This window comes from Leptosomus discolor, chromosome 6 (assembly GCF_034619465.1).
Source record: "Leptosomus discolor isolate bLepDis1 chromosome 6, bLepDis1.hap2, whole genome shotgun sequence".
In the NCBI taxonomy this organism is placed as follows: domain Eukaryota; kingdom Metazoa; phylum Chordata; class Aves; order Leptosomiformes; family Leptosomidae; genus Leptosomus; species Leptosomus discolor.
In genome coordinates, this window is record NC_141396.1 from 64,861,869 (window position 1) to 64,884,852 (window position 22,984).

A 22,984-nucleotide genomic window follows, 5' to 3' on the forward strand; every position below is an offset into this window, starting at 1 on the left:
CCAAAAAGGCAGTACAGCCAGCAAGTGCCTCCACAAAGCCCCCCACCTGCACAATCTCCAGATTCAGTTCATTTACTTCACCAAAAAGGTACCAGGAACAGTAAGAACGGACTCCTGATGAAGACTAGAGCATCAGTTTCCAAGCTGTAAAGCAAAACAACTTCCAAATTATCTGTACAGACAGAAAGATTAGTTGTGGTGGAAAATACCAAGGGCAAAGAAGAACATTCAGTCTGGAAAGAAAAACAAACGAACCAAACAAACCATAGCAGTAGTTTGGGAACTAAGAACCTTACACACACTCCTGAAAAGGCCACAGCAAGAGGAGCACCATGAACCTAGACAATCTCCCTGTATGCTGTTCTAATAAAAATAATGACAAACTAATCCCAATTTCTTGGGTTTAGTTTACACGGATACCATCAGGCTAACTGAATTGCCAGAGGGACGCTGTGGATAGAGGAGAAAAGCAGAGATACCAAACCTATAACCAGGAAAAATAAAAAGTTCTTACTTTAATGCTGGCCTCTCTTCTGGGAATTAAAAAGGTTGGATCACCAGAAGCCTCCAGTTATTTATACAGAATACAGAAATAACTGTAATTCTTAAATCTGTGTTGTTTCGGACTATCGATTTGGGATTTTAAAGCATTAAAGACTCACTACCAAGTATCAAAGCATACACCCTGATAATAATCTTGATGTGAGAAGGGACTCTGAAGCGTCCTGTTTTCTTAAACTGGAGCAATCCAGTATCGCTGTGACCACGATTAGCTACAACTCTACCTTCTTCACCTCACTCAAAAATACGGGGGGGTGATGGGAATTCAAAAATCAAACCCAACTCCGAGACAAAAACACCTCCGTGGCTCAAGTGCAACCGAATACCTTAACTCTGCTTCCACTGAAGCCAGTAAAACGTGAATACCACTAGTCCCTGAACGCAGAAGCACTATACTTGTACTTATTCACACCCAAAATTCAGTGCAATGCTTCACAGAATTTGCACACTGTTGCCAAATGAAAACCTAGGCAGCTAAAAAAAAGTTTTGATCAGCAGAACTGCTGCAACTCTAGGTGGTTATTTTACAAAATACGGCGGGTTTTCCCCTGAAATATAAAAGGGTGTGTAACGACGCGAGAGAACGGAAGCATTCCGAAAGGACTTTGGTCTTTACAGACCTCACGCTGCCCATAATCCAATTGTTGAAAGAAATGAGCACAAAATCGTTTTGATGGGAAGACCCCGAGTTTTTCCGAAGCAAACGGAGCGAGGCGAAACGAACCACGAGCGCGGGCTGGTTGTATTTGGGGGGCAGGAGGAGGAAAATGTGATACTAACACACCCGAGCTGTGGTGACCCTCCACAGCGCTGGACGCTTGTCCCAGAGCCCGTCCCTGGTCTGAGAGTCTGCCGGCACAGCGCTGCTAACCCTCAGCTCCCGCCACAGGCAGCCCCACCGTCACCCCGTTTTAAATGCGGTTTTAAACTGCCATGGCAAAGAGAAGCGAGCAAACAGCTATTGACCATTTTTGAAAAATGAGACTGTTGAAGGCACATGAACTATATTATGAACCGATCAGGACCACATTCCTTCACGAGAATAATTAAACCACACGAGCAGCACAGCGAGGACCTCTACACTCTACACATCCACCACTACACACGGCCCTGCAGGACTACAATTGCTCTGTGAACAGAAAAGCTGAGCAAGACCCTCAAATTCTGATTTCCTGTCACCGCAGTAATCATCATTAAACCCCAAAATTATTCACGAACTGAAATACTGCAGACTCCGCTTTTTAAGCCGTGGAGTATAGTTAATTAGTTTCACAAATGCAAATTTAACCTCCTTAAAGTAATTTGTGCAAATGAATGACACAGAGAACACACTCACACTAAAATAACTCTCTCCACTACCTGTTCTTTAGGCTAAGGCTGAAGATATTAGGTTGAATTCACTTTCTTTAGGGAAAAAACCCAACATAATCTTGTTATGCTAAGATTCCGATTTCTATCGACTCTCGTTTTTAACCTCGATTCACGGATTACAATGAGGCTCGTGTAACTTTTCCCTACAAAGTGAAGTAGCTACTGCCTCATTACAGTTAACGATGGTCCTACTGAGACTACACCTGCTCTAGAGACAGTCACAGATCCAAAACTACAGAACTGCATTTGAACATTTTGCAAGTACATATATATATATGGAAACAATCAGATATTTATCCACAAAATGTCAAATCCAACATTGAACACTATGGAACATAAAAATCTTCATTTTTTTTTTGTCTTTCCAACTTCACTTATATCCCCAATTTAATTCACTTTTAAAATAAGAACTGCTTTCCAAAGCCATTCATTAATACGTTGATACCCAAGAGCCTTAGTTGGTTATCAGTACATGTTAAGAGACCGTGTAACAGTAAGACAGTTGTTAAAGCATTTGGAATATTTATAAGTGCACTAAGAACAAAACTCAAGTTACTCATTCTGGTCTAATTCCCACCCTGAACATTCACACCAACACGTAACACTTCTGATTGTCTAAGCCACAGAATGGAGACTAGTTAACAGCAATTAAATATATTAAATCTTCCATGCGAAAAATTAATCCGTTAAACAGCTTTGGTAACCTAGTATATAGTTAGCTTTGTGTAAATATTTTGCAAACATCCCTTCCCCCAAAAAATCCCTATATATCATGTGTGTATTTATAGAATAATATACATATTTCCTGAGTAAATCGTTAAATCTGATTATTCGGAAGATTTGGCAAAATATCCACCTTTATAGTACTAAAATAGAATTTTAAATAAACATTCAATAAACACAATAAAATAAATATGGAATGTTTCTGAAAATCATAGTACCGTGAACTTACATTAATAACAAACAATATTTTTTTAATTAAGTGCATACTATGTTATATAGTTACTGGTTTTTTAACCCACTGAGGAATCAATAAATCTAATTTCTAATCCTGAGTGACCATCTTCTATCACCTGCTAACGAGTACTTCAATGCAGCACTTACTGCAAATGTACAAAATCTTTTTTTTTTTTTTTTTTAAATGGAAAACTTTAAATGGACTATGCTATAGAAAGGCTCCGTTTACATTGGTTTAGCTCGAAACTGAATTGGCAGCACAACTGCTGAAGCATCTCACGCACCCAACACGAAACACTGGCGATTCCTGTGAGCGATAACCCCAACGACCTCACTCCCTGTCACAAAACCACGACGGGAGCGCGGGCCCCTCTGCACAGTGACGGGATGCAAACTACTCAGTGATCACTTTGGCACTTAAAAGAACTATATAACGGTGCAAAAAAAAACCCTGAACAGTTATGAAACATCTTTCAAATGCCTTTTTTTTTTTTTTTAAAGTATGCTAAATCATATCTTTAACAGAAAAAAGGAGAATTAAGCTCTACCACACTCCGGTTTCTCAGGTCATGGCTTGACTCACAGCTGATACCCAGCTTTGGATAAGCACACAAGGAAACGCTCAGCTATTGTTTAGTTCCTCTGAATAATAAAATTCTTACGTAGCAGACGTTGCAATACCAGCAATGTTGTTAAAAATCGCATTAACACTATTACGAGATGTGTCTCAACACCAGAATCACAGCAGTAACAGACCTGCAGCGCTGATCCGTTACGTTAACCCTTTTGGTTCTTGACAACTACCAAAACCACCTCCCACGGTGCTGTGCGGGACCCTTTGCCCTTCCCTCCCAGCCCTCAGCCTTCTGCTGCCCTTTGGTGGTCGTTACGATGATCACGATTATTCCAGAATCCTCGCGGCTTCCTCAGGTTTTTCCTTTTGGCTTCCTTCGTTTTCCTTCTCCGCGCTGCTTCTCTCTGGTGTGCTTGAGGTTGGAGGATCCAGCTCTTGCAACGTCCCTTCAACAGCTCCTCGGTTGGCTGGAGCGCTCCAAGAGGTTTTTGGCAAAGTCACCTGCAGCGCGCACCACAGAGCGGTGCGAGCCTTGCGGGTGGCAGCAGCCAGCTCTCTAATGGCAGCTGCCAGAGCCAGAACATCTACAACAGAAAAAAAAAAAACAACCCACGGTACAGGTTAAACCAGTACACAAGCCTGGGAATGTTACTGGATTAAGGAATTCTGCGAATGTGTTTAGCAGAGGGAGCTCAAGGGAACGCCAACGGCTGCACCCTGGGGCCGCGCTGGCTGAACCCCCTCCGTCAGGGCTGTTCTCTGGCAAACGGCAGCGATAACATCTCACACTGACAGCAACCCTAACTGTGTCCAAAATCCAGTGGCACAGCCATCATGCCTGCGAGACAGTAATTAAGCCCGTTTAATTGCTGTTACCAGAGGGGACTATCTACAGTGACACTCAACAAGTGTGATCAGTAAAACTGCCCACTCGATTCCAGCCAGAGGAGCTTGACACAATCCTTTTTCCCCTCCTTTGTCTTCCTTGTGGTGGCACCAGTGCCCACCCAGCCCCGCAGTGAGAAAAGGCTCACTGCTGACCTTTGGGGCTACGTTCAACAGCAGAACTCGAAGGAACACGTATTTCCAGCAAAAACCAGACCAAAGGCTTTTCCATCAGTGATTCAGATTGCGCTTAGACACCCAACAGCAGCACAGCTCTTCTTCAGGAGCGTACCGACACTGCAGACGTCACCATTCCCCGTAAGACAAACGGCAAGTTTTCTAACTACAGGTACGATGCAGCATCGTTCAAATAATGCTTCCATACACCTTTACTATAAAGCATTATCAAAACCACACTTTGTGGGATTTAGTTTCTCTTTTTAAGGTGATGACTGCCTGCTTCCTGGCTTACACTCGGAGCTCGTGTCACATTACACAGATTTAGGAGTAATTTTAGAAGTTGGTTGCATACAGGACTATTACTTTTAAGGATATGACACCATGCTTGACACCTAATTTGCGAAACCAAACCGTTTTGACTCTCTTTACAGTTTATGCTTCCCTTCTTACAAGGAAGAACGATCCCACACGCATTGCTGGGAGCCAAAGGACCCACACTGTCAGCTTCGTGGCAGGCACTGAGACAATACAGGACAGCTCGAGTAAGGATCTAAGAGGACAGGGGTGAGGCAGGGGAAGCGCATTTTTCTTTGGAAATCACTTTGAGACACAGATGTTTTCTGAAGAAAAACAATATGATCCTTAACTCCAAATCCCAAATCCCTGTATGTGTCACTATACTGAAGAGCAAGTTATCACTCACACCATGCCGTTCGAAGGGAATGCAATTTGTCCTAGTTTTGCGTGACTTCTGCTGCTACAAATTATTCTGGCTTTACTTTGACAGACATTGGGGATCGTGAAATGTCATTTCTGGTGGTTTTGTGATTCAGGTGAGGTAAACAGACATGACTGACTAACAGGGCACCAAGACTTTTTACTTTATATGCTGAAGACGAGAGACTGGCAATACCACTAAAAAAGAAACTCAACTTGTTTACAAACCAGTACATTTCTACTTTCAGGACAACTACTGATGGTTATAAAATACCACTGAACTGTCTTTACAGTTCTCCCTTAGTCAAGTGGAAAACGTTTCAAAGTGTTTAAACTAGTAACAGAAAAACAGAAAAGAAAAAAGATCTTTTGAAGTAACTTAAAGTCTTTTTAAAAACGACAGGTTTAGATTTACGACCTTTTTTGATGAAGTTACAATAACTGCTGCATCTTTCAAATGGCATATTTTCACACTTAAAGCTTTGAAAAAGCTTCTAAAACGACAAGAATAGGGAGCAGTTACCTTTCTCATTATTATAACGGGGGGCTCCATGTCTCTGTGGATTAGCAGCGTTAATAATCTCATCCTTACGCCTCGCCTGTGTTAGGTGAATGGCTTCCACGTGGCGTTCCAGCGCAGTGGATATGTTACCGTGGACAGGGCTACCACGAAGCCTTTCCATCTTTCCTATTAAGGTGAACACCTGCCAGACACATTGAAAACACCCAAATCGCTGAGTATTTCAGTCTCCATGAAACAAGCATAAACCCCCAAAGAATCAGAGGAACTGAAGCTCAGGGAGGCTTACCCTGGCTTGTTCTCGTAACTGGTCAACAATCAAACGATCCACTCGGGATGGGTTGGCAGGAAGTCGGGAAAGGGGAGCGTTATTTGAGCTGGAAATGCGCTTTCCTGGAAAGTTTCTTGCAAGGTCAGCTTCCGTCTGAAAGGGAAATAAATAGCCATTGTAAGTGCTTGAAATCAGCACAATATCACAATCCATATTCTCAGAGCAGTTTAGAATTTCTCAAATACGTTAGAAGTGCGTTTCCTATCTTTACTTCAGACCGCATTTCCAGAAACACCCCCCTAAATATCCGTCCAGTTGCACAAGCAGCTGCTGTAAGAATGAGAACACTTCTCCAACTCAGCTCGACCTCCGAGCCCAATGCTCAGTGGCAGCTTTTAGAACCAAAGGTGTACAACTTCATTTTAACCCATCTTGGACACAGACCTAGGCAGAGAAATTCTTGTCCAGCACCTCAGGAATTTAAACTCTACGCTTCTCCCTGAATCTCTCAGATGTCGCATATTACGGCCATTAACAAAAGAAAAAAGGGATCACACCAGCACAAGTTGTAACTGAAGCGCATGAGGATTAAGCCAGACCTAACATCAACTGGTATCAGCTCTGAACAAGTCGTCTGAAAAGGTCTCTCAGTTGATGCTGCAAAGATAAAGGTGCTCTCTAGAGATCCAGTTTGGTCAGGTACCCGTCTCTATCCAATGACCAGGAGTCTTCAACACGGAACAAGCAGACAGGCACTCAGTGTAGAGTTGGGACAATGGATTATTGACAACCTAGTTTCCAAGACCTGGCACGGAGTTCAGAGATTTGACTCCTCTTGGGAAAGCATTTCCCGCTCCTTTTGAGCGCAGAGCTTGCCTTGCCAAGTGTAAAACGTTTATCAGAGCGTGGCCCCTCCCTGGCAACGGTTCTTAGCAAGAGAGTCTGAGGCAGGAAAGGGACGGTGACGAGAAGAGCGTAAATTGAAAAATCCTGTGGGAGAAGTCACATGCATTCAAAACACCGTAGGTTTTCCTCTACAGCCACGTGCAAGATGCCCAGGATTATTTACTTTTGTTTTTACTAAACCAAGGATTTAATAAAAGGAGAAACAAAGAGAATAAGGGAAAGACACCACTATATCACAGGAAAAAAAAAAAAAACAAACACCAAAAAACCCAAAAAAAACCCCACCACCAAAACCCCAAACTCAACCAACCAGAAAACCAACCCCAAAACAAACCCCAAAACCACCACAAAGTTTCTCTCCTTAAATGACTGTGCAGGGAAAAGGAAAGCCTGGGTTTAGAACACCGGAGTTAAAGATTTAGCTGGAGAGGAGGAGTATGGGACAAGAAAAGAGATCCACCTAAGCAAACTGTGCAACATGAACATCGAGAGGACTAAGGTGCATAAAACACCAGCACTTGGGAACCACCTGTGGTCGTGAGGGCCCTGCTACACACCATCATATACGGCTGGTGGCTCCAGAGTCACGACAAGGGCCTGCTGAACGAGTAACAACCAGCTAGTGATCTTTTATTGACCATATAAATGAAAACCATCCAAGCTAACGATAACTCCGTGCTTCGGCCAGTGACGTTGTTATCACATTTGTCGTGGCAAATATTGCAGGTGAACAGAACCGTTGTGTTAGCAGCCCTGTCCAAGGGAAAGAGACTTAGAAACTGAAGCTCAAAGCCACCCCAGGATTTCAGACCAGCCATGCCAAACAACACAAGCATTAGACTGCAGTTTAAAACCAACAACGTGACAGAAATCTCGCCTCCTCAAAAGGAGTGACAGTCCACAGCATCTCCTCTCTCTAAATTGTCTCATGAGATCACCAGCTTTGATAGGAAGCTCTTGCTCGTTTTACCTTCTTTCTCTCTTTCTCCAAAGCTCTCCACTGCTCGTAACACTCCTCCAGTCGGAGGTGAAGCTCGTTAGCAGGTCCACTGCGATTTCTTGGAGGTCTGTACTTGTTAAATGGTGTTGGAAAGGCAAAGTATGGTGCAGCGATTTCCCCACAAAACAGATCGTTGATGAAGGGATTCAAGTGGTTAAAGTCATCATAATGAAAAAGATCCACAAGTTCCGAGAACGGAAATGGGGACGGAGGAAAACTGAAATTATTTGCCGATGAAAACAGATGGTGATTAAATGGAGGAAAGGGGGGATTTTGCTTAAAATCGGACATTAACGGGAAAGAAGGAAGAAGCGAAGGATTGATGAAGTCTGACACGCTACCACCATTCTGTTCGTGCTTTTTTCGGAACATATTGAACGGCTGGCGGTTCGGGGGAGTATACCCCAAATGAGGAATCCAATTCCTTCTGCCTCTTCTATCATCTTTATTACTGTTTTCTTGGGCCTGCTTTTTTGGAAAGCGGTGGTATTTTTCAGGGTCTCCACTTACAGCGTTCTGCTGCGTTAACCAGTCAGACGAAAAATTGTCGGGGAATTTACGGTATTGCCCCTCCTTATGAGTCAACGGATCATGCTGTGATCGTCCAATGGGTTTCATTTGCTTCTGATTTTCTAAGACAAAATTAGAAACTCCCACATTATTAGAAACACCGTTTGACATCTGTAACCTTCCATCTTTCCTTGAAGGGAGGACAGGTAGGACCTGTGAGTAGTAGGAGGACTGGGTTTTAGACTGATGGGTGGGAGAACCACCAGACATGGTTGAAACCCCTGAAGACGACTGCGGACTCGTTACCCCTCGCTTTCCATACGTGATATCCAACGCAGCTGTCGGACTTGTCATCTTCCCATCCAGCCACGTACGTCCATGGTACGATGAATAACTCCCATTTTGCATAGTGTCTTTTACAGATAAATCATATTCAGATACTTTACGAGAGCATTCTTTAGGACTAACATGGATCTTACATTCATTGTTATTAAAAGCATCTCCCAAAGTAAAGCTATGATGACCATTTTGCACATGGGTTCCCTGTGGGTTTCTGTTTGTCACTCCCGAAAAATTATTGTCTTTAGGGGGCTGATTGAAAAAATATAGCGATGGGTGAACAGATGACTGCAATTTATGAGCAGCTGTCAAGTTTTCATATCTTTTAGAAAACAAGCAGTTGTCCTGGGACACTTTATCCCAAGAGTCATCAACAGGCTGACTGCAAAGATTAGGGGAATACTTAGTTTGGTCTTGAGCATCATTTTTCAGAGCTTTGCCTCTTGCTCTTTCACTTTTCCAGTACTCTTTCTGAATGCTGGTGCCTTCCTTCGTTCTGTTCTGAGAAGAAAAAGTGCTAAAATTGGAACCGATTTTTTCGTAGTCTCCATTTAACCTCATGTGGTCGTAACTGCACAAATGCTGATTATAGTCCACATTTTGAAATGAAAACCCTTCCTGGTGAATGGTATTATTATTTTGCAAGGGGCAATTTTCAGGATAACTGTTCTTCGGGATATTATCAGGCTGAGTGCAAAGGCCAGATGGAGAAAGCCAAGACTCTATGAGATGAAGATCTTCCAAACCTCGGTGTAACACCTCCACATCACGGGACTTTTGCAAGCGTTCCTGATAGTAGCTCTCTGTGCCCATCAGGTTTGGAAAATCCTTACTTTCAACAGAGTGCTTAGATGAGAGCCCTGAGAATTCACCATTGCTTCCAAGATCAGGTGCCCACATAGGTGGAAACAATCTTGAAATAGAATTCCTGTAACAGAGTTAAACAAACCTCCTGTAACGATTTAAAACATTTCTTCTGTTAAAACAGTTCACATATCACAGCTCTTTCCCCCTGCCAGGTTTCCCCTGTTATATATATATGAGGGGGAAAATAATCCCACTGCAGTTTAGTAAATGCTATGTGAAATCTGCCTATGAATGCTGTTCCCTATTGTTTATAATATCTATATTTGGAACTGCAGAATAATAATTTAATAAACATACAGATATTTGGATTTATTAAATATTTTCGATGCGACTGTATTCAGTCAAGTCCCTGCTGGTTACAATTAGATTTTTCCTCCCCCCCCCCACCAAATGCTGATGGAAGACTTTAGAAAACTGCATTGCAAACAGTTTGTTGCCTTTTTTTTATTGGCAATTGAAGTAAAGAAAAACACTTCTACATTTCAAGGGGATTTATGAGACCTTCGTTACTCAGCTCCATGAATGAGTATCATATCTGTGTGACAAAGGATGTAAAAACCAATACGAACATATCAGAACAAACTCACCAATCTGTAACTGGTTCTGGCTTGCTTGGCTGCTCTAAAATGCTTGACACTAGCCCGAACATATCAGGGCCACTGCCGGAATACGAAAGATTTATTGGTGCCCTGAAAAAAAAACAGAAGAGCCTAGATAAATTAAAGTCTTTTTCTCTTAAACAAAACAGGCAAAAGGAAAAGTAAAGCATTAAACCTTTAATTTATTCTTGCAGCACCTACTAAGTGTTCTGAATTTAACGTATTCTCAGCACCGTATGTAGAAATCTCTTCCTGTGTTTGTGAATTCTACAGCCTAAATGAAGTAGAACAATTTTCCTAACTTCTTGCTTCACCAGAGACTTCTCAAGCTGTTCTGGGAAGAGACAAGAGCAGCAAAAGATTTTCCTCTCTTTTCAATCAACATAACTATTTTACAGACATTTCTTCAAATCTTTACTGTCCTTCAGAGGATAATTATGATTAATCTTCTAAAAAATCTTGCATATACTAATTTATCTACTTCCATAATTCAAGAACTATTATTTTAATCACAAAAAAAAAAAAAAGAGTAATACTTAAGTTGAACCACTTTTTAATCTCCTTTTAGAAAGGAGTTGGTCAAAACTTTATTAAATATGCCTGATAAATACCAAAGGCGTTCAACCATCACTACTCTTACACAAGCCCAACTTAGCTTTTCAGGTGCAAACCAGGATCTTCACAGAGCCATCTGTAACGACACCTAACTCCCACTCAGAAGTTAATTAAAACACTGTTAAGATCTCCCTCCCCCTACACGCATTGTTTTGCTTCATTGAATTTCACTCATCATCCTATTCTCAGTTCAGCGGATTCGTTTCAGTGTCCCTGAAGATCTCAGTCTCCCTGGTGTCAGCTTACCCAAACAACTACACAATTACTCACGCTGATTTTGCCCATTAACGAAGACTATAAAACGCAGAATAAACTATTAAGACTATCACCTTGTTAATCTCCTGCCTCAGGGAAAATTAGCTTTTAAGACCTCACCGCATTCTGACTTCTAACTACCCCTCTATTTACTTCACGACCAGTTTCCTCTGTAAGGAATCTGGTCTATGTGAGTGTGTTCAGGATACACATAAGTGCAAAGATTCTTGAAAATGTTTTAGGGGTGTAGAACTGTAACCGGTATTGATAAGCAGATCTCTTCTGTGTCTGTGTCAGATGGCAAACTTGCCTTTTTTTTTTTCTAAGGAGGCCTATTTACTTCTAATTTCTGCAACCAACTGGAGATCAGAGGTAAAGCTTGCACCCAGACAGTGATTTTTCAGCAAAGGAGAAATCAATTTACAGGGTGGCACTGAAATTGAAACTAAATTACTGGCGATGTTAGCACTGCAGACAGGGTGGCAGGAAACTGGGTGGACTACAAAGGGGAGAAAAAAATCCTAGGAAAGAACAAGCACAGGACAGCAGCGAGCCTAAAATTGCCCGAAGAAATTTTACAGGCTAGATGGAAGCGAGATGAAATGTTCAGCTGTTCCCTCTGGTTCCTGCACCAGAATCACTACAATGCAATTTGAGGCAGGAGAACCTCAATCCTTGACAAATTCTATTTCTTAATGCAGTCACTTGTACAAACAAGGGACTAGAAACACCCCATTGCCTTGGGTCCCCCGCCAGTACTGTTCACTACCAGCAAACTGGAAATTCTTGGTAACGTAGCGTGTCAGGCGGCACCTTGTATGCAAAATCCTGATCCACCCTGTGAGGTGGATCATACAACACCCCGACACACATGGAAAAGAAGTCAACTACGTTCTTGTTTTCTGGTCTCCAAATAAAGTATCCTCCATCAACAGCAGAAAGTTTAACCAAAGTTAAAAACTCCGGTGTAACAGGCATTCAGTTTTCCCAAGCCCAAGGCAGGCAGCTATCATCCCGTCTGGTCTGGTACCAGAAAAGTCTCGCTGTAAAATCCCTCGATTCTGCGGCATCAAGGAATCAAATCCACAGCCCCTAGTGCCATAAGACAACCTACTGCCTGCTGAGGCAGAGCAACATCAAAAGAATCCACGAAAAAACCCAGGAAAGGCAAAACCAGACCCAATTGCTTGTAACTCGTTACTGACGGTGGCAGCGAGGAAGCCTGCCCTGCTGACAGAGAAAGAACAAGGAACAGGACAAAAGAACCAAGACCTGCAGCTCCTCAGCAAAACTCCCAAAACTACTGGTGGGAGGAAGAGGGTTGCAGAAGACAAATGTCACACGTGCGCTGCTGTGATTAACTCAACTGAGGCTGGGGACACGTCTGCAGCCTTTGAGGACAGGGATCAGACGGAATAATTGTCTTCCTCTGGGGAGACACTGCATCTGAGAACGTGCCCCAATTCTTTAAAGGTGCCAATAACTTCACCCAACCCAGAACTGAACAAGGGTGGATTTTCAAAGGGACACTTCTCACGAGAAGTTCATGGCACCAGAATATCGGTCTGTCAAAAGGCCCATACGTAGGTTTGAGGTACTGGGGCTCCTGGAATTTGTCGTGGAATGATTTCAGCGGGCAAAACCGTGACAATCAAAAGGACAAAAGCACGAGCGAAGTTACACTGCAAAGAAATCTCCGGTGATGGATCAGTTGCTCTCACAGGGAAGCTTAGAGGAACTAAAATGACACCTAATACACTCAGGCACCAAGTACCCTAAAATATTAGATGAAAAAACCCAAACAAACAGACAAAAAACCCTCTGAAGTTTTTTTTTTTGCCTCAAGGAATACTGCATATCTGCAGTCTCAGAATGGGGGTAGATATGGATTAGCATTAACAGACAAGTACCATTCAGTTGTTTAATTCCTTGAGTAATTTCTTGTTTTAAAAAAATCCACCTTGCACTTGCTGCTTTGCAATAATCTAACGGCTGCTTGTAAGGAGAGATTGTGTATTTTAGTTAGTGGCTTTCTACTCAGAGCTTAAACTAATCACAGCTAATACTAAAGCTGTATGATCTTTTATTAAAAAAAAATTAAAATAAACACCTCTGTGACACTTCCTAGGGAAGACTAGCAAAAAAATCCCATCCCAAACCAAAAAAAAACCCCAACAGTATTTAGCTTCTTTGCCGTGCATTTATCTTCCTTAACAGTTACTTTTCAGCATTTTTGTGAATCAGTGGACTCTCCTTTTTTCCCCCACCTCAAAACTTCCTCTTTCTTATTAGGCAAGTGATAGAAAAAAGCAGCAGGATCGCTGTCAGAAACGCTGACAGCACCATCACAGCGTCAAAGCTGCTGCGCCGGTCTGTACCAACCAACCCCAAACAGGCAATACCAGGTTGCCAGCACCTGGCATTAAGATGGAAAGAAGAGAGTGGGAAGCCCATCGCTGGTGACACATTTCTCGGGCTGGAATAGTTTTAACGTTACAATTCCAACTGCTGACACAAGCCATGAAACGAGCAATAAGGAGAGACCCGGCGATTTCAGCGGGTGCCCCTCAGTTCCTACCATCGCGCCCTGCTCCTTGCAATCCTCGTATCATTCGTGATTTTACAGAACTCGTTCCTCCGCAGAGCTGGCTTGCCAAAACCAAAGAGGAGTTTTGTTTACTCTCCACTGACAGGGAAGCTTTCAAACCCCTGTCCAGCCTCGCTGCCCTTCTCTGTAGCTTTACTAATTTTACTGCATTATTAAGACAAGATGACCAGAAGTGCCTGCAATAGTCAAGACTTGGGCAGAGTGGATTTCTCCAGCGGAATAAATACATGTTTTGACTCAAGTAACAAAGACTCTTTGCATTCATTCAGCACCCAAAGCTGCAAAATTATTATTTTTTTTAATATAAAATCGAACTTGAGGGGATTCTATCAAGGGCACAAGAAGATAGCAGGCTGGTGTATTTTCAAGAGAAACTGTTGGCATATTTATGCTTTCAGCAGCAGAGGTACCACTTACACTAGACCTGTATCCAACACTCTGCATCGCCTGTGTTCCAGGAAACACTCTACACTGTCAAGCAGGATTGTTATGAGCTACGGTACTGGGGGACGGGAGGCACGGAAGGAGAGTGGGGTTTTTTTCCTTAAGGAGTTTTCAATTATATATGACAGTTTCCCATTGCATTCCCTAAATGCAGTATTCTTTCCAAATTTTAAAACGTTTTTACATGTAAACACACACATCTACACACACACAGACCCTCTACCTTCTTTCACAGCCTCTATAGTAACTATTAAACAGCAAAGAAAATTTATTGAGTTTCTACTTATCCCATAAACGCTTCCTAAAAAGACCCAGAATCCCATTTGTTCTGCTCCACAACAATTTCACCGCTCCAGAACACCACAAGCTTATACCAGGAATGCTCGTACCGTTTCTTGGTGCAGTCTTGAAAAGAAGCTTTTGAGCCAATATCCTCTCCACTCGCTGACCAGTCACTATACAGACGGGAAGATTCTCGCGGAGGTGGCGTACTAGTAATTGTTCCTAATAACGGGGAAAACAATTGAGTGTCCATTTTTGGTTTCTTGCCATTTACCTACGTTGAAAAGAGAAGGGAACATTTTTAATGTTAGAGGTTTAACGTTAAAGGAGCAGTAAAGGCAACAAAGCAAAGCCTTCCTTTCATAGCTTGAGCTAAATAATCTGTCAGGAAAATGAAACGTAGCTATGGCAATGGCTGCAGTCTGAAACTTGTTCCCTGCCTTAAAGTAGTCCAGTCTGACAAATGTATGCATCTTCTAAAAACAAGTAAGTAAATAAAAATTACTTACTATACAATAATAGGAATTCTCTAAGATTTCACACTGTAGGTGTTTGCGTGTCACGTTCACAAGCTCAGAATCTTCCAGCCTACGTGACTGGAAACGCACACATCACAGGCATACACATCCCTTCTGAGAAGACAAAGGGAAGAGCAATTATCCCTACTATAGCCCTAAAACCCACAAAATATTCCTACAAAGAGCCCATGGTAAGCAGGGAGGGACACTTATAAAGTACACAGGGCCAACTAGGGGTAAGAAAAGCAACCTGTCTTTAAGCATTGGCTTAGAAAAGACTATTATAGATAAATTACTTATTTGAAGAATAAATAATAGGAGAACTAAGTAACACAGTGAACCACACCTCATGAGGTATCTCCATCAGGAATTGCCATGACAGAACCCGTGACTGACAGAGGTTTAAGCAGGATATCAGAAACCTGCTTTGGGTTGGAAGGGACCTCTAGGGTCATCCAGTCTAATTCCCTGCTCAGAGCAGACCCAAGTTAGATCAGGCTACTCAGAAACTTGCTCAGTTGTGTTTTGAGATCCCACCACTTCCTCTCAGGGTAATTTTTTTTCTAATATCTCACTGCTGTCCTAGTTTAAAACAAATAAAAAGTATCAAAAATGGTCTGGACCACCTTCTCTGTGACCTCCCACAAGGCAGCTGCACACACCCGTAAGATCTTCCCTTTCTCTTCTGCCACCTGATCAGACTCAGCTCTCTCAGCCTCTCCTTGGATATCCCGTTCTCCAGCCCACAGCCAGTTTGGAAGCCTCTGCAGGACTCGCTCCAGTACCCTTCTTGCACTGGGAAGCCCCAAACTGGACACAGCATCCAGCTGTGGTCTTACAAGGGCAGAACAGAGAGGATCGTAGCAGCGCTCGCCCCACTGGCTACGGTCTGGCCAAGACAGCCCAGCACAGGGGTGGCTTTCTCTGCTGCAAGGCCACACTGCTGGTTAATGTCCAACTTGACCACCAGAACTCTCAATCCTTATCAAGTAACTTTCACAAGTTTTGACTCTAGGAGTAAAACCTTGAGGGTTTTTTGAAAAAAAACCCTTTTATAATAGAGAACTGAACTAGCTGCCCTTTAATTCTCCTAAGTAAAGACATCCAGTCAAGATGGAGTCCTTATGGTTCTGAAAACATTTGGGAGATGCAAAAAAAAAAAAAAAACAAAGCCATCAACACACCTAAAAAAACCAAACCCAACAAAAAAATATCCAAAAAAAAAAACAAAACCAACAGAAAAATATCCAAAAAAAAACCAAAACCAACAGAAAAATATCCAAAGAAAACCCAAAACCAACAGAAAAATATCCAAAAAAACCCAAAACCAACAGAAAAATATCCAAAAAAAACCAAAACCAACAGAAAAATATCCAAAAAAACCCAAAACCAACAGAAAAATATCCAAAAAAACCTCACCAACAAAAAAATCCAAACCCCAGATGTATCAGCAGCTGCAAGAGGCAGCGGCCTCAGATGCAGACTGGAGGTGACTGGAGCATCCAGCCCCGTGCTTTACACCTTCCTGGGGAGGCCAGTAACTAACACAACTGTCCTATTAATGCCTGGGAGAATGGAAAGAAGTTGCAGATGAAATGAGTGGAAGTTCCAATCTGTTTACACAGAACGAAGGTCTCTTCTGAGGCCATGAGACCACCCGGAGGTTGTCTGACCATCCCCAGCTTCACTTGGATGTGCGAGTCCCCAAGGTCTTCAACAAAAGCAACAGGTTTAAAAAAAAGGTGATGACGTGCACGTCGCTCCTCTAGCAAACCCCTCCTGCTAAGCAGGTTTGTCTTTCCAAGTCTCTCCTCGCAGAGAGGGCGCTGGAAGCTGATGAAGAGGAGTTTGCAGAGCTGCTGCTGGCGGGTGTCCTGTGAGTCGGAGCTGGCAGCGGGAACAGTTCTGAACGCACTGCGGAAGGAAGCGTAGCTTACTCTAAGACCCCAACACGCTGAACTCTGGATACCCAGCTGAGGATGGAGAGCAAGGATTCTTTCAGGACTATGAAGATAAAGTCAACTTCCGTCACATCGTTCGTTGTAAACACAGCTGGAATAGGTGCAAAAAGCTGGCTACAAAAAAGCAGGCTCTTTCATCAGGATGGTCAGACTAGCCTTGGATCCAACAAATGAAACCCTCTGCTAAATCCTTATTGAATAACTGCAGAAAGGTCCCCACAACGTACTTATTAAACTCCTGAAAAGGCTAAAAAACACATGAAAGGAACATATGGTTCTACAGAGCTGACTGGGTCTTCATGCTTAAAAAACATTTTAAACTGATCTACTAAACCCCTATTTTATTGCTTCTGAGATAAAAACTGCATTGTCACTAGGAACCATATTGCCAACTCTGCCAGACTCGTGCTTACTGTTGGAGAAATACCTCTGAAGCCCCGAACAAGCCAACAGAAAACAGAGGGTTTAAGGGAAACTTACAGTCTGAATCCAGCCTTATGTATTCCCTCTGTCTAGAGTTACTTTAAAATAGTTTTTTTATAGCTAGCGCTTTTGTAAAAGTTATTTATATCTAAATAAACTAAAAGAACAAAACTTCAACACTGACCATTTCACTATTTTCTATTTCTGTGGTCATTCACATCTCACTATTCACATGCCCCACTCTTTTAAAACAGAAAATGCAAAGTTAATTTCATTTTTCTCTCTCCCCTCTTTTCTCAAAAGCAGAACAGCAAAATCTCGCTTCCTACAAATCCTTGGCCTGAATTTGGTTCAGTGAAAGCTGTCACAGACTCGGACAATCTCCCTTCCTGGGTCTTGTCTGAAAAGGTAGTAAAGAACTATTACCTGGCCAAACGTGCTCCTGCCACGAGCAGGACAGACCATCCCTTTAGTGATTTTTTTTTTGAATAAAAAAAAAAAAGTTTAAACTGAGGGCTTGTCACCTGCTGTAAACTTGTCTTACACATCCAAACAATTCCCTCTTAAACAACACAATTATTGGTGTTATAACCCTGTAGAGCCCAGCTACGTATTCTGCAACGTTCCACACACTGTCAATAGCTGTATCATTAACCAAGAGACAAGAACAACCCCCAGGCCCAGAGACTAAATGGCACGACTGTGCTCGTGTGACAGGGGTCAACTCTCACCCTGTGGAGGAGGAGGAGGGTGGCTCCCAAATGATCTGCTACAAATGACTCCTGAACCGCACACAGTATGTTTTAGGAAAGCAGCAGCTGACCAAGGCCAAAATTTTAGCAACCATTTAGCAGCATCAACGAGCACATGCCACTGGCCAGGCCCTGGTCTTGTTTAGTCTACTAGGAAGCACCACCCAGAGATAAATTATGCCCCTTGGCGAGAGTATAAAATACTTTTGCATAGATTAAAAATAGGATCTGTAACTAATGGATTTATCTTTTATTAGCAGTGATTAATGGCTCTGCTAATGCGAGTGGGGCAGGACAATGTGACTAAAGATCAGCAGAGGACGTACTTCATGTACCCTCGATGCAGCCTCGTCACTCAGCACTTCCAAGACACTGGAGTCTGTCATTCCACTCAGTTAAAGAGAATTTCAACATAACTGAGCAGCTCTCACCTGTGCTTCACATGTGAACTACTAACAAGTTACAGCAAAAAAAGAAAAAGGGATAAACCAGTGTGTTGTCTCCTACAGCTCGCTTTAGTTTCAAATTCTTCACTGAATTCCAGATGGAGTCACAACCTCCATAACTGGCTTTGCGGAGAAAGGGCTGCCTGCAGAGACACAGATGTGTTTTGCTCGGAATTCTAACCTTAAAAATCAATGAACAAAATGCTGTCTCAAAAAAAAAAAAATTAAAAAAGTTAAAAGCCTGCAGTAGGGCTTTTACTTCATTCTTTCCACCCTGCAAATCAGAGGAAAGCTGCTGCTCTCACTGATTTATCTCTCAAACGAAACCAAAAAACTTACCACATCCAAAACCTAGATAACTTATCTTGATGGATTTTTTTTTCTTTCAAAGCACAACAAGACGTAGCTTCTGTTCTTTCCTGTAAAACGGAAACGTGCATGTACTAAACTCTCTCCCTGCACACAAAACTGAACACCCTTCTCCAAGACGTCTAACGCTGTCGTGAAGTCACACCTTATCCTCAAACGCAGGCAGAGGGCTTTCAGCTTCTGCAGGAAGCTCATCACAACCGAGGAATAAGCAAAACTGAAGCATTTACCAAAAATCATTCACGAGTTCCAAAAGCCTCACGCAGTTCTTTCTGTGGAGGAGCTGTTTCAAAGTTTTTTTTATTTGGGGAGCAATAAATTGAGAGGAACATCATCAGCAGAACGGTAACACTTCAACTATAAATATATCTGAAACTAAACAGGATCAAAGCTACGAGGCATCTGAATCGTTACGGTATCTGTGACGTGGGTCCTGTGCTCCACTACACCCCCACTCCTTCGCTACCTGGCTCCTTCGTGCTTCTGCTTCACCCTTAGCTCCGTGCTAAGGATTTGCTGTTACTGCGTAGATGGTTTCACAGCTCCAGCAGCGTGGGCAAAGACCTCGAGGAAGGCTGCTGCTCCCTCGCTCCTCTCCCTGCCACCCTCCCATTCCCCAATCGAGTGCCAAGCCGACACAGCCGCCAGGCACGCAGGGGCTGAGGAAATCTACAGGTCTTAGTAAAAGACTTGATAAACTATAAATTGCGTCAGGAACAGAGAACCCTGCATGGCAGAGATCTCGGAACAGCTGAGGTTGGAAGGGACCTTTGGAGACAAGGCCTCCACTCAGGGCAGGCTGCCAGGGCCTCGTGCGGTCAGACCCGGAGCGCTGCCAAGGAGGAAGAGGACAGAGGACGCGCAGAAGCGCCAGCGTGCCCCCGCTGCCCCTTCAGACACAGATACGAGACAAGCTCTGCCCAGAGAGAGCTTTCCACCTCCCCACCACTGCTCGAGGTGGGCAGCTAGGAGAGAGATCCACGATCCTCTGAAACCGCTCTGTCTGCAGATTTAACAGCGCCACGAATACAGCAGAAGACTCGAGTATTTTTTCTCATTACGGGAAATGTTTGTGCCGTCCAGCTAAGTGCTGGAAACAGTTTCCGGGCTGTCACCGCCTATTCTGAGATGGTAATAGCTGCTGGGAAGGCCCCTCATGCAGAATGGAGGGAGTTTCATAGTGACCTCCACATCATGCCCGTTATAGGAAAGGTCTGCAATGATGTCAGGTGCACCCGGGGTACCTTCCTGAACTACAGCATTAGAGGACACAGACTGAAAGAAAATCATCAGGGTCTTCGCTCTTCTCCTGTCTGGAGGTGAGGACAGCCTACGGTTTACATCAGACTAACAATTTTCTGACAGGATGTATTATAAACTAAAAAATAATCTAATCTGAGCTAAACAGTTGCTTCGTTGCGTAATTAGAAGAAATCACTTTTACTGACATAAAGTCTCATTTGACAGAAAGTTCTGGATTTTTCAAACAAGCCTTTTTACAGTCAGTTATCCTAAAACTGCAGGAACTCACTGCAACAGAGCACTGCTTTTTATAAACACCTACACTAACAACAGTAAACGACAGCACTGCACAGCAGTGTTACTTCTATACTGAGTGTATTCTTCTCTGGTTTCTTGTCAGAATAAATGTTTCCTGATTGTTCCTTGTTTTTCTCGGCAAGAAAAGGCAAACATAAGAAAAAGTATTGTTTTGGGTTTTTTGACTTTGGACTTCTGATAATTCCTATCTGCAGCCATCTCCATCTACAGCACACTGAAACTGCTTAACCCATTCAGCATACACTGCTCCTAATTCTCAAACTCACAGGTAAAAACCAACCAATCAACCAAACCCCAAATCCCAACAGAACTCTATGAACTGCCTTCTGCGAAACTAACCACTAGAAATAAACAGGTGATGGGGAAATGGTCAAAAACTAAAACCAAGGGATAAAATAGGTCAGTTATTCAGATATCTCTTGATATCAGGGACAACATCATAAAAATGGCAGATTACTGGAGACTTTCTTCTAAATCCCAATTTCACATCATCAAAAAGGCTGGTTGCAGCAGCAAAGGGAAATGATCCTCTCCAGCAGTCAAAAGAATTAAGAAACTTTTTTTTTCCTGAGAAAAAGGAATCAAGTCTGTCAGACTTTAAGACAGTTGGGTCAAAACCACGTAAAAAAGCACCACTTAAGGCGGGGCAGGGGGCAGAAGTGCACGTGTGAGACGCTTGTTCACCGTGTGGGTTCTACGGCCCGATTACCATTAGGAACACTCACGGGCTATGAGGCCATTTCCTTTGTTTGTTCTAAACACTAGCATCTAAATACTTTCATTTCATATAATTAAAGACTTTTTTTTTTTTTGTCCCTGTAACTTCCAGCAGTGGTTCTTCAGAAGACTTTGTATAAGTCTCCCAAATGCCCTTGACAAGTCAAAGCCAGACTGAATGAGGAACTGCTGACTTCCACGAACAGGGGATTACTCTCCTGTACTGACACAAACAGCGAAAGCCGCTTCAGCTGTAAGGTAGCATTCTCTTCGGGTGTCGAGGTGTTTTTGTGGAGTTGTTATTCAACACATTTAGTTGGGAAAACCAACATACAGAAGTATTTATTTCTGTTTACCCAAGCAAATTCCCTTTTTGGACTCACCTGTGACTTGTAATGACCAGGGATGGCACTTGGTTTGACCATGTCCTTGTTATCAGCAAACAAGCTCTCTTCTCTGAAGGATGCAGCATTGCCGTGCAAGCGGAAATTTAGATTCTTAAGGGCAGACTTAGCCTATTTAAAAGCAATTAAAAAGAAAAAAAAAAAAGGCAATAACAACCTGGTCTGTCAAAGTTGTGCTTATTACGCATGAAACTCATTTCCAGTTACCCCTCGCTGCTCCTTCCACGGTCTCTCCACGTCGCAGCACCCACGGCTCCTCCAGTGCCACCTACGTCTTACACACCCGCAGAACTTTACTGCTGCAAGGCCCCACATGATGGACCAGCTCAGCAGACAGGGGAGCTGCTGCCCACCGGTCACACCGAGGATCGTGCCAGCAGAGGCACGCTGCCTGGCAAGCCTCCTCTCCTCCCCTTCATCCCATCACACAGACGGCTACGCCACACTGGTCCACATCTCCCACACCAGTATGTCAGCTCACCCCGTGAGCCTGCTCGACATCTGGCACAGAACGGAACATCCACCCCCACCACAGGACAGGACACCCTCAAGCACCCATTTGAGGGTTCCACTCCCTCTTCAGACTCACAGCTTCTGTCAAGGACAAGGGCGGCTCCTGCCACACCTTGCTGTCCCAAACCAGGTATGACAAAAGCACGTTCCCAAGAGCGCTCAAAGTGAACACGTTGATTCCAAAATCCTCCCCCGTGCTTTCTGCACATCCATTTGCACCTCTTACAGCGCAGCCTCCTGGACCTCCCCGACTGAAAAGCAGTTTATCAAGTTGCTGCTGCCTGATCACTCTGCATGGGTGACATTTCTCCAGCTTCAGCCACTGGCATTACGTGACATGGCCACACCACGTCCCAGAGCAGCAAGTCAAGGCACTACACAAATGGACGGCTTCGTCTTCGCCGACACAAAGCTTTAACTAGTCCTTTTATGATGAAGATAAATCAAGATAAAGTGCGCAACAGTCATATTATGATAAATTCTTAAAACTTAAGAGAGCACCTGCTCCTCTCCTGAAGTAGCAACACTATGTCAGACTCTACCCACACCCAGCTGTGGCTGACCTATTGTCACCTCCTGAATGGTAGAACAAAGGATTGACCTCGTCTGATGTCCAGTCTGAATTCTACTACAGGGGGTTGTTCAACCCTCAGTCAAGTCCCTGCTCTTCTCTTTTCCAAGGGCCTGCTGGGAACAGGCTAAGAGCTGGATGAATGAGTTAACCCACTTCCAACAGTCGCTTTTGTCAGGTTTCCTACAGCATTTCCATCATCGCACGGCAGAGGAATACGCTCAGACCGACAGGGAAGTCTGCAGCCACGAAGGGGCTGCAGAACAGCTCGGTGAAACGGTCGTGTAGA

General features: G+C 43.4%; 1 protein-coding gene across 1 annotated transcript; it reads right to left on the minus strand.

Moving 5' to 3' along the window:
• Positions 1 to 3,790: 3,790 nt before the first annotated feature.
• LOC104354829 (uncharacterized) lies at positions 3,791 to 14,714 on the minus strand. Its single transcript, XM_009961850.2, has 6 exons — positions 14,569 to 14,714; positions 10,246 to 10,347; positions 7,913 to 9,719; positions 6,055 to 6,189; positions 5,769 to 5,949; positions 3,791 to 4,047 (listed from the first exon to the last, which is right to left on the minus strand). The coding sequence occupies exons 1-6, from the start codon at positions 14,712 to 14,714 to the stop codon at positions 3,791 to 3,793; spliced, it is 2,628 nt and encodes an 875-aa protein (XP_009960152.2).
• Between the last annotated feature and the right edge of the window lie 8,270 nt (positions 14,715 to 22,984).